The sequence below is a fragment of the Pleurodeles waltl genome, chromosome 5, assembly GCF_031143425.1.
Source record: "Pleurodeles waltl isolate 20211129_DDA chromosome 5, aPleWal1.hap1.20221129, whole genome shotgun sequence".
NCBI classification, from domain to species: Eukaryota; Metazoa; Chordata; class Amphibia; order Caudata; family Salamandridae; genus Pleurodeles; species Pleurodeles waltl.
In genome coordinates, this window is record NC_090444.1 from 720,949,585 (window position 1) to 720,961,893 (window position 12,309).

Here is a 12,309-nt window from a genome sequence, read left to right on the forward strand (position 1 = left end):
TGGCCTTTCACAGGTGGGAGATCCCACAACGTCTTTTGTGACAGGGTATTTTGTATTCGTGGACGTGTATGGACCACTAAATCTTTGATGTTGGAGGTACGTTTAAAGGCAAACATGGGTTTTGGCATTTCATTACCCCCGCTCTCCAGAATCGACCAACGTTTATTAATCACCTTTTTGATGGTATGTAGACAAATTAACAGATTCAATGAGATTGAGGACATCCTTGGTGTCCTGGAGGTAAGTGGAAGAATGTCTTACAAGGGGCTGAAAAAACTGATCACAAAAGACTGACAATGGTTCAAGGATAGAGCCAATCCCCGATACAATTGGTCGTCCAGGTGGAGGTTGAATACCCTTGTGAATTTTAGGTAAACAGTAGAAGTACGGTATTCTAGGATGTATTGTATCAAGGAATTCAGCTTCCTTAGGGGAGATCCATATATTGCTTTTTGCTTCTTCTAATAGACTTCTAATTTGAATTTGGAGTCTCTCAGTGGGATCTCTGTTGATCATTGTGTAATATGTTGTGTCACTTAAAAGACGTAAACATTCGCGTCTATACTCTACTGTGTCCATAATCACGATGGCTCTACCTTTGTCGGCTTGTTTGATCACAATATTAGGGTCAATTGCTAGTTGGTGGAGTGCCTGATTCTCTCGTTTGGGAATATTAATGAAAGGATGTTTTGGACATAGATGCGAGATGTCATTTAAGACTGCTTTTTCAAATGTCAGTACTTCACTTGGCATAGACATTGTAGGAGGTAAAAAAGTGGAGGGTTTTCTTAGGCCGGTGTCACCTCTTGGTTCTACTGGTTTGTCTTTGAAGAACACATGGAGACGAATCTTTCGAAAGAGTTGAGCTAATTCAATGTGGAGGCGGAAGAAATCTTCATATGGAGTAGGAACAAAGCCTAAACCCCTATTGAGGACGTTAGTCTCATCAACTGTAAGATTTCTCTGAGACAGGTTGACCACTAAGTTCCTGGTGTAGGGTTCTTTGTGTGACTCCTGATCACCATTTGAGGTTCTTCCTTGGACCACTGGACATTTCTGCCTCTTCCTCTTCTTCTGCCTCTGCCCCTGCCCTGGCCGCGGCGTAAAAAAGGCGTGAATGGCATAAAGGGGCGGGGCTGGAGGAACGGATAAGGTGGTTGCCAAGGTATGGACTGATTCATGGGATACGGAGAGTAGTTGTAAAAAGGTTGTGAATTTTCATCAGAACTCCATCCATCAGATGATGACCCCCTACTGTATTGGCGAGTTTTTTGAAAGAACCAGTAGATTCATCAGAAGAACGCGACTGAGTGTCAATGTCATAAACTTCTTTTATGTAAGGGTAGACCTTCTCCCTACTGAACTTGACTATGTCTTTTTGCAGTTTTGTGATCTTCTGCTGAGTGAGAAACTCTTTTGTCTCATTTAATTCTGCATTGATTTCAGTAAGGCGGCACTTGAACGCTGTCAATGTAAATGTCGTTTTTAAGGTATTCTCAATAGCACTAATTTGTATAGTGATGGAATCTGCAATACGCTTAGAAGTGTTGATTATCAATACCAACCAGTCTCTGGTACACTTCCAGGCGATTTGTGCCCAATCTTTCCTGAAAGCTAAATCATGTAGAAAAATCCTTGGTATATTGGACACTAACAAGCCATTCGGTGCTATATTTGCACACAAGTATTCAGTCATGATGGTCCCATGCATGACTGTCTTAATCAGTTCACGTTTTAAACTGGAGAGTTTGTTCCAATCTTCCTTGAGACTGCCAGATGGAGAGGAATCATCACTCACAAGGATGGAGGGTGTCTGTAATATGGCTGATACCATGTCATCATCAAAACTTAGACCCTGAAAATCTTCCATAATAGGATATTTCTGGATCCAGTTTAAGTTCAAAAAAAGGAAAGAGAGTCAAAAAATTCTCATTGGAATTTGACTTTGAAGGTCCTGCAGTAAAGCTACTGTACATATATATGAAAAGTTAAATCAGGAGGGACCAGGGAGATTAGTGGTCCAGTGTACGACCTCCCATTAGAACCATTAAAGCAAAGAAAATGTGTACACTGTTCCAAAACGCAATTCATTGAAAAATACTAGGTGCGATCCAAATCTTTCAGGAGCAAGAACCCTCATGCATCACAATGGATGACTGGCATCATCATTGGGACAGCTCCTCGTCAGGCTGGTGCTGCAATGCCTGACGGGCTCCCCAGGAAGGGGTGCTCTTAACCGGAATGCTCAGATAGTAGCAAAAATGAAAACAATCAATAAATGGTTTTCAAGTGGGTACCCAGTCCTTGGCACCCAAGCAATAATGGAGAGAAAGAGGAAAAAATTAATTAAAATTGGTTCACCATCACGAAACATGGGTCATTGTTTTAATCAGCGATTGATATGATGGGGACCAAGATTAAAAACACAAAAAGAGGAGTACCGGGTGAAAATAATGTTCACCTACTCACACTATACGAAGGAGGAGGAAACCAATTATGGAACCTCACTCTAACAAGTCTACATGTTTCGCGTCTAGGTGGTCCAGCCGGATCCAATGACGCTTCATCAGGACAAGAAACTTCTCCAAAAACTGAACTATAAGTAGTCAATATTCATTGAAAAAATGAATCACTTACTTAGTTCAACTCGTTAAATAAGGTTACCCTAGATAAATGCAAACAGAAAACCATGGTAAATCAACACGAGTGAAGATACAGTCACAAAAGATAGTGCACGTATTAACTTGAAGTGATCAGAAAAAACACTCATGTGATAAATTTGAAAAGTTTCTGCTTACCATCCCCAATTTCAGAATAGGGTTCAATAAGGATCGCTTGTCAGTACAAGGAACTAAAATTCTGTGAATTAATAATCATACAGAAAGGCCATGACATAGTGAGTTCAATAGATACTCGGCTCACAGTGTGTCTTATTATATCAGCCATAAAGACACGTGTATGTTAATTCCTAAGTACAGCCATAGACAAAGGAAGAACAAGAAAACAAATTGTCCTATGGGATTCTAAAATGTCACCTCCCTCTTTTCTATCCCAACATACATCGTTATGGAACTCTTAATTGCAAAAATATAATGTTAGAAAAAACCGACCGTAGTAATAAAGTGTTGGTATGTTTTTAAATTTGGCAAATGAAAGATTACACTTTGTTTAGTCGGTATATACAACCAAACAGCAAGGTGGTCCTGCAGCCACATAGATAAAAAACCGAATCAGTAAAGTGAAACCCAAATCGTGGGTCTAACAGTTTAGGGGACTTACTTTTGGTATCCTTGTGTAGGCAGATTCACCTACCCGTCTGACGCGCGTCCAAAAGACACGGGCGCGGCGTTCGGTCGGGTCTTTTAAAGAACAGATCCGCAGGACCCGGAAGTCAACGCCGGCTCCCGTGGTCATGGCAAGAGAAAACGGACTAAGTTGTAGTCCGAAAGTGTTCATCCTAGAAATTACACCGCGATAATAACAGATCGACCAAAAGGTGTCCAAAACTGCATGGACAGAGTGATAAAACTAGGGTTGTTGGGAAGAAATCGATACTACTAGACAAAAAATATAAATCAATAAAAATTGACACAGATCTAGAGGAGGAGCAACAGAGAATTTAAAGACAATTGTCAATCAGTGTATTTTTACTCCATCGCACTGTTGTCATCGATAAATAAAGAGTTGAGCATAAGACGGATGGAGGCGGGGAAGGGAGGAAAAGGAAGGAGTTAATACATTCCACATTCACGGGCTATATGTCAAGGACAATGCAAAAATGATTATGTGTAGCCCAGATCAATCCCAGAAATATACAACAGGGTAATGAAATTAATATTCAAAGACATCTATTAGGATGAGAAAGTGGTCCAAGGTATATCATCATTCAGCCCACTAGACGCTGTTCCCAATTTAAAAATCCACCTTTGTTCGATTCTAAAAAGTGAGTCAGAACCTTTTGGAAGGGATCGCGGAACTTCTAGGACCACCCATTTTAGGTCATCTGGTGTACAGTATGTGTGGACTCTAAATAGTGGGCACAAAGTTTTGTTGTTATTCTCTGGCATCTAATGTTACTTCTATGTTCATTTATACGTATCTTGACTGGTCGTGTCGTCATCCCCACATAGCGTAGCCCGCAGGGGCAAGTGATCAAGTAGATGCAGTTTTTAGAATTACAGTTCGTATGTTTGTTTAGAAACCACCTCCCAACCGGGTTTAGATCTAGGGACGTGGTTTTGATAGTCAAGGGACACACATTGCAATTACCACAGGGGAAGTGGCCTTTCACAGGTGGGAGATCCCACAACGTCTTTTGTGACAGGGTATTTTGTATTCGTGGACGTGTATGGACCACTAAATCTTTGATGTTGGAGGTACGTTTAAAGGCAAACATGGGTTTTGGCATTTCATTAAACCCACTCTCCAGAATCGACCAACGTTTATTAATCACCTTTTTGATGGTATGTAGTCAAATTAACAGATTCAATGAGATTGAGGACATCCTTGGTGTCCTGGAGGTAAGTGGAAGAATGTCTTACAAGGGGCTGAAAAAACTGATCACAAAAGACTGACAATGGTTCAAGGATAGAGCCAATCCCCGATACAATTGGTCGTCCAGGTGGAGGTTGAATGCCCTTGTGAATTTTAGGTAAACAGTAGAAGTACGGTATTCTAGGATGTATTGTATCAAGGAATTCAGCTTCCTTAGGGGAGATCCATATATTGCTTTTTGCTTCTTCTAATAGACTTATAATTTGAATTTGGAGTCTCTCAGTGTGATCTCTATTGATCATTGTGTAATATGTTGTGTCACTTAAAAGACGTAAACATTCGCGTCTATACTCTACTTTGTCCATAATCACGATGGCTCCACCCTTCTCTTCCCCGCCTCCATCCGTCTTATGCTCAACTCTTTATTTATCGATGACAACAGTGCGATGGAGTAAAAATACACTGATTGACAATTGTCTTTAAATTCTCTGTTGCTCCTCCTCTAGATCTGTGTAAATTTTTATTGATTTATATTTTTTGTCTAGTAGTATCGATTTCTTCCCAACAACCCTAGTTTTATCACTCTGTCCATGCAGTTTTGGACACCTTTTGGTCGATCTGTTATTATCGCGGTGTAATTTCTAGGATGAACACTTTCGGACTACAACTTAGTCTGTTTTCTCTTGCCATGACCACGGGAGCCGGCGTTGACTTCCGGGTCCCGCGCATCTGTTCTTTAAAAGACCCGACCGAACGCCGAGCCCGTGTCTTTTGGACGCGCGTCAGACGGGTAGGTGAATCTGCCTACACGAGGAAACCAAAAGTAAGTCCCCTAAACTGTTAGACCCACGATTTGGGTTTCACTTTACTGATTCGTTTTTTTATCTATGTGGCTGCAGGACCACCTTGCTGTTTGGTTGTATATACCGACTAAACAAAGTGTAATCTTTCATTTGCCAAATTTAAAAACATACCGACACTTTATTACTACGGTCGTTTTTTTCGAATATTATATTTTTGCAATTAAGAGTTCCATAACAATGTATGTTGGGATGAAAAAGAGGGAGGTGACATTTTAGAATCCCATAGAACAGTTTGTTTTCTTGTTCTTCCTTTGTCTATGGCTGTACTTAGAAATTAACATACACATGTCTTTATGGCTGATATAATAAGACACACTGTGAGCCGAGTATCTATTGAACTCACTATGTCATGGCCTTTCTGTATGATTATTAATTCACAGAATTTTAGTTCCTTGTACTGACAAGCGATCCTTATTGAACCCTATTCTGAAATTGGGGATGGTAAGCAGAAACTTTTCAAATTTATCACATGAGTGTTTTTCTCTGATCTCTTCAAGTTAATACGTGCACTATCTTTTGTGACTGTATCTTCACTCGTGTTGATTTACCATGGTTTTCTGTTTGCATTTATCTAGGGTAACCTTATTTAACGAGTTGAACTAAGTAAGTGATTCATTTTTTCAATGAATATTGACTACTTATAGTTCAGTTTTTGGAGAAGTTTCTTGTCCTGATGAAGCGTCATTGGATCCGGCTGGACCACTTAGACGCGAAACATGTAGACTTGTTAGAGTGAGGTTCCATAATTGGTTTCCTCCTTCTTCGTATAGTGTGAGTAGGTGAACATTATTTTCACCCAGTACTCCTCTTTTTGTGTTTTTAATCTTGGTCCCCATCATATCAATCGCTGATTAAAACAATGACCCATGTTTTGTGATGGTGAACCAATTTTAATTTTTTCCTCTTTCTCTCCATTATTGCTTGGGTGCCAAGGACTGGGTACCCACTTGAAAACCATTTATTGATTGTTTTCATTTTTGCTACTATCTGAGCATTCCGGTTAAGAGCACCCCTTCCTGGGGAGTCGTCAGGCATTGCAGCACCAGCCTGACGAGGAGCTGTCCCAATGATGATGCCAGTCATCCATTGTGATGCATGAGGGTTCTTGCTCCTGAAAGATTTGGATCGCACCTAGTATTTTTCTATGAATTGCGTTTTGGAACAGTGTACAATTTTGTTTTGCTTTAATGGTTCTAATGGGAGGTCGTACACTGGACCACTAATCTCCCTGGTCCCTCCTGATTTAACTTTTCATATTTGTTCAGGTGACAGCCTTGAAGGTGGGTTCAACCCCACATTGTAAGGACTGAGACAAAAAGAGGGAAGTGGGGTTAATGATGTTTTTGAAGTCACTATAAATTTATATAAACTTTAATTTGACAGTAGGAAATCTTTACTTCAGTACATGTAACAAGGTGCTTAATGGTCCATGATCATTAAGTTTGGAATTTAGATGTTCCTGTATAAATATTTCACAGCTAAAGTGATACACAGTCACTGTGTTTTTCCAAACCACAACAAAGTGTGATTAAGGATGAGAAGCAAAGAACTCTTTAGCATAACAAAATATGTGTGCGGGCAGGAGCATACATTCCAAATTGCTTTTAAGGTTCCAAGTTAAAAATTGATGGTTTGGATTCTATCTGCAAAGTTAACTGTTCTAGCAGGGAATGACTTGAACATACTGCTCCTCTTCCAGTGTGCAGTAATTCACAACAGCAAGTAAGATCCACATGGTTTTGAAGGATGCTAAATGGAGAAATGTGTGTGCTTTCATCAGCAAGTGTGTGTGGGGTGCTATCACCAACTTTGATTCGATTCATGATTCTCCCTCAATCCAGTCTGCACAGTGCAGATATCTCTTATGACCCAGCGGAAATACAGCAGAACTCCTCAAATAGGATTTTTAGCACAATTAAACCCCTTGCAGAATGAGAATACAACACCCACCACCCCACAAAAGTAAATCTTTTCACGTTGAAGACCACTTCAGGACAGAATCTCTTCTGAACTCTTTCTCTCTGAGTCACCTCCATTTTCACATTTATTTCTTGTTTTCTGTGTTTCATTTGCCGCTAATACTTCCAATACAGTCACTCATGCCTTGCACTTTTTCCTGTCCTATCAGTCTTAGGGGGCATATTTACAATGAATTGGCGTAGGGCAGAGCTGCAAGTCTTTCTGCAGGAGTATTTATGAGATACAGTGCATTCCTGCCCTTTTGACCAGCGCACAATTTGTTGCCTAGCACTAATGCAGGCACCATTGCACCATGAAGCAAAGGTGTCTGTGTTGTTAACAGAATTGTTTTTGTGCAGGAAGGAACACCTTCCTGCACAAGGGAGGTTTTTTACTCTTTCTATGTGTGCTGCAGAATATAAATACATAAAGAAATAAAGATATTTCTCCTTCTTATGCCTCCACTGTGGAGGGGTACAATTTTGAAGCATTCCTAGGTTTACAGATCCTTATAAATCAGAGAATGCACCAAAAACCATGGATGTGGCATGAGAAGACCAATGCAATGCCCCCTGATGAAGTGTAAGCCAATGCAGTGAATTGTGCTGCATTGCCTTACACCTTATCTACCAGGTCATGAAAAGCCAAGCAACATGGCATCACGTGGCCTTGTACATATGGGTCTGCACTCTGCGCCGACGGAGTGTCATGAAAAAAATTACGCACCAGCAGAGCAATGGGCTTGTGAATAAGTTCTTTAGTTTCTACATCTGCTTCCATTCATTCTCACTTTCTCTCCTCCCTTCTTCCACCCACCACCTCCTTTACTCAACTTCTTGACACATCATCAACCATTCTGGAACCACCCTAACTAACTAGGTTCAACTACTGGTTTGCATTTGTTTCATTGTTCATTTGTTTTGCCTTTTGTCCATGTGTTCTCTTGTTTCATGTACAGTGCACTGATACCATACGGTTTGAGTGTGCTATATATGAATACATAACTAACTTACTAGTTAAATTAAAAAAACAAATAATCAAATACCATGCAGTGGTATGACACAATATCAAGGTCAATAATTTTGACATATGGTTATATTGCATCTAGTACATTGCATACCACTACACCACATGGTCAGCATATTATTACAATTCTTACGTTTGCATTGCCTACTCAGGTGTTAATTATTGGATTGACTTAATACTTACACACACACTTACCTTAAAAAGTAGTGGTATATTAATGTGATACATGAAATATTATTGTTATCCGATTTAACATATGCAATATAGTTGGGGTATTCCATAATATACTTATGTATGAGAACTAAGGCAAGGCACTGGAATTCAGACACGTTGTAAAGTCCATGTAAGAAATTGAGTTACTAGCTCAGGGGTGAGAGCCTGACTCAAGCAATAAACACAATCCTTCTCAGGATCACAAAAGTCAGCAAATAAACCTGTGCTTAACCCTCTGGTAGCTTGGCACAAAAGCAGTCGGGCTAAACTTATAGGCAATTTGCAGATTATTTCATGCAGGCAGCACTCAAACAGTAATAAAGTGAAAACACAACACAAGAAAAATCCCAAAACAGTTTATAAGATATAGATAACATTTTAATAAATTAAATGACACCAAAGTACAAAAATACAGTAAGTAGATCTGGAGTTGTGGATTTAAAAAAGTTTTGGCAAAAATACAGCAAGAAGCACAAAGTGCCACTCGCTGTGATCTGGTTGTGCTGGGCTGGGTCAAAGTCAAAAGTTAAGGCCAACCTCAAAGGTGGATACAGAGACCAGGTTTGTCCTGTAGAAAGTTTACTTTAATTTAGTCCAGTTTCATACGAGGAGCCTCAGTCAGAGCTGCGCATTGGCAGGGGCCTGTGAGGAGATCAGTATTGGTGTAAAGAGCTGGCCACCGGTCAGAGCTTTGCATTTGTGGGAAATGTTGGGTGGTCATTGATGCCAGAAAGAGCACTGTGCGGGTGAAGTCCAGAGTCTGCAGCTAGGAATGTTGTGTCAGCAGTTGGATGGAGGTACTGTCTTGACCTCGGTGAAATCAGCTTGCGTTCATGAAGAGACCAAGAACAATTATTTTTTTATTTGAATAGCCCCGAACCTCTGGATTTTCACCTTTAGTTCAGTTCTTGCAGCTTTTAGGTTGGAGAAGCACAATCTGACACCAGCCAAGTGTCCATAACCTGGAGGGAGGGGCATCTTTTGTGAGCCAGGACTCATTCAAGCAGAGGACAACCACAGGATCCAGGCCGCTCCAGTTGGTGCTGGTCATCTGAAAGGAAGGCCTCATAAAGCTTGGTGTGCCCCTTTAGCTCAAACAGGAGGCCAGCCAGCTTATCCTTGGAGCCACTTCTGCAATCCTGGGTTCAAGACAAGCAGATTCATTTCTCCTTTTTCAGATAGCAGGCCCGCCTTCTTCTGAATCTTCTCAGGTCCAGGAGTGTTCTGATGAGGGTTTATGAGGGTGTCACTTTTTTATATTGAGTGCAAGTCTGTGTGTAGGGATAACCCACTTTGTGTGACCGTATGTTGATTCTGGTCACTTCTTCCCTTTTCCATGGGTTTGGCTCCTATATGTCTAGGGAGACAAACAGCAGGTGGGCCCAGGCATGAGCTACATTTGCCAGTGACAGGGAGGTATCTTCAGAAATCAGGAAGGGGGTGGGTTTAGCCCGCAGAATACCCTTTGAAGTTCAGGAAGGGCTGAGTACAACCCGCCCAAGCCATCTTGCTCAGGAAAGGATAAAAAAGATCCTTTTGTCCTCTGTTTGGAAGGAATACATAACATATCATACCACAGGAGAGCCATTAACAGTCATGAACTACTGGACACAGGCCACTGACGGAAAAGCACATTTGGTTTAGGTGGAGAAAAATTTTAACATTCTAAAAGTGACATTTTCATATTAGTAACTTAAAATCTAACTTTACCATTAAAGAGGATTTAAAATGACAATTCAAATGAGTGGAAGAAGTGTTTCTGCACCTACTCTTGAACTAAAGTTATCACTTATTAAATATAATAAAGTAAGCCAATGTTAGTCTATGAAAGTGCTAGCCTTGCTACAGAGGAAAAAGACTGATATTTTCAGGGTCAAGCACACAAAGCGCTCTATCCCTGTAGTTATCTCTCTAAGGGCTTGTAACCACGCCCATCAGTTTGTTTTCTTTGTGGGCTTGCTTTTTAAAATTCGCCTGGTTTGATTAGTGAAAGGCATGCATACATCATGCCTTTTGTGGTGTTTAGCCCTCCTCGAGCGCACCGGCCAACTACTGAAAACATATGAGGCTCTGTGTTTTTCCGTATGCTTTCTGGACTACTATTTCTCTTTGTTGCACAGGCAGCGCAATTGCTGGGCAGTAGTCACACGCTTTGCATGACATCGATCCTTTTACATAGATAATTGCACTTTTGCTGGTTACATGGATAATTGCACTTTTGCCAGTAGCATGGATAATTGCACTTTTGCAGGTACCATGGATAATTGCACTTTTGCCGATACATTTCACTGCGAGCAAACATCTGTTTCCTTTTGTGTGTTTGCTTCACGCTCATTGCAGCCATCGGCTCACTTATGTGAAACTGTTTATATTTTCATTTTCAGTTTATGTGGCAAGAAAAGTCAGATTAGGAGTTTACAACGCTAATAGCTCAAACTTAAGCAAACGTGAGACCCATTGCATTGCAAATGCTTGTTTTCATTGCTAGGACATGTGAAATTTAGGGACACGTCATACATTTTAAAGACTTTGACTCTGCCACATGAGCCTTTAAGGCCTATTTTAGGAGTCTGTTATCAATCTTAAAAGGGAATTTAGGCCTAGCAAAATGGTTATTTTGCCTGATCAAAATAGCTGTTTAAATTAACTTTAAGATGTAGTTGCAGGACTGAGACAGGTTTTCCAATGCTGTGTTAGTGGGTAGCACAATAGTGCTGCAACCCACTTAGCAGCATTCAATTTGTCGGACCTGGGTGCATGTATTACCATTTACTAAAGAATTATAAATAGATTAAATAATCCAATCAGCTATATATCAGTTTTACCATGTTTAAAAGACAGAACACACACACTCCACCACTCATTTGCTGAAGTAAAGTATGCATAATCCTAATGCCAGTAAAGATGGGTTCAGCAAAAAATAGGATAGTGAAGGCCAAAATCTGGGGTAATACCACTTAAAAGATGGTCATGTCCAAAAGTCAGGCTGTATTTGCTATCTGTTCAACTGCAGCATTGCATTCCTCCTACACATGTTTTGGGGGTTGCTGTTATTTATTGGTATTTTCCAGATAACACGCCTCAAAACAAGGAGCTTGACGTGTATATATTCTCCCCAGAATGTGCCGCTTAACTGCTCTCATAATGTGAGACCGACATGTCTCTGTGGAATCATGCCACATCACAGCACTCTCTACAAACATCACCCAGTTAAGTAATATAACCACCACCGCTCTCTCGCTCCTTGTCAGAGGTGCACCGGTGATTGAAAGGAATGTAAACCACTTATGCAGCATGGCGCTTCTATGTAGGATTCTAAAAAAAAAAAGACCAATTGTGCAATACTCAGGGTCTAAAATTTTCTTTAGCAGAGCATTTTTATTGAATGTGCGCACTTCAAAACTCCATCAGGTAGAAAACAAGCAAATGTAGAAACATTCTACAAATAACATTACGTTAGGGTTTCTGAATGTTTGCTTTCATTTTATACATTGAAAACATTACATTATTAAATGTGCATTTGTCGATTTTAAAAAACAACTTATTTAAGAAAAGACAAATTATTTAAGAAAAATCAATCACTGTTGTGTTTTGAGATTACTTACCTCATATATGTGACGTAAATAGTATGAGACTATGTAGGACAGAAGGGTTTGGCTGTTATCCTACAAAAAGAGGGAAAACATCAGAAAGAAACTTTGAAACACATGCATTACAATTTACTCTTGGTTTCAATTGTATTGCATTCATCTGA

At 40.2% G+C, this 12,309-nt stretch overlaps 1 protein-coding gene across 2 annotated transcripts in view; it reads right to left on the reverse strand.

Moving 5' to 3' along the window:
* The window catches only part of FMN2 (formin 2), a 621,781-nt gene that overhangs the window by 187,964 nt on the left and 421,508 nt on the right, over positions 1-12,309 (reverse strand). For both annotated transcript variants that reach the window (XM_069234681.1, XM_069234682.1), the window contains exon 12: positions 12,161-12,220. In XM_069234681.1, the coding sequence (XP_069090782.1) occupies positions 12,161-12,220 (60 nt within the window). The remainder of the gene's footprint in view (positions 1-12,160; positions 12,221-12,309) is intronic.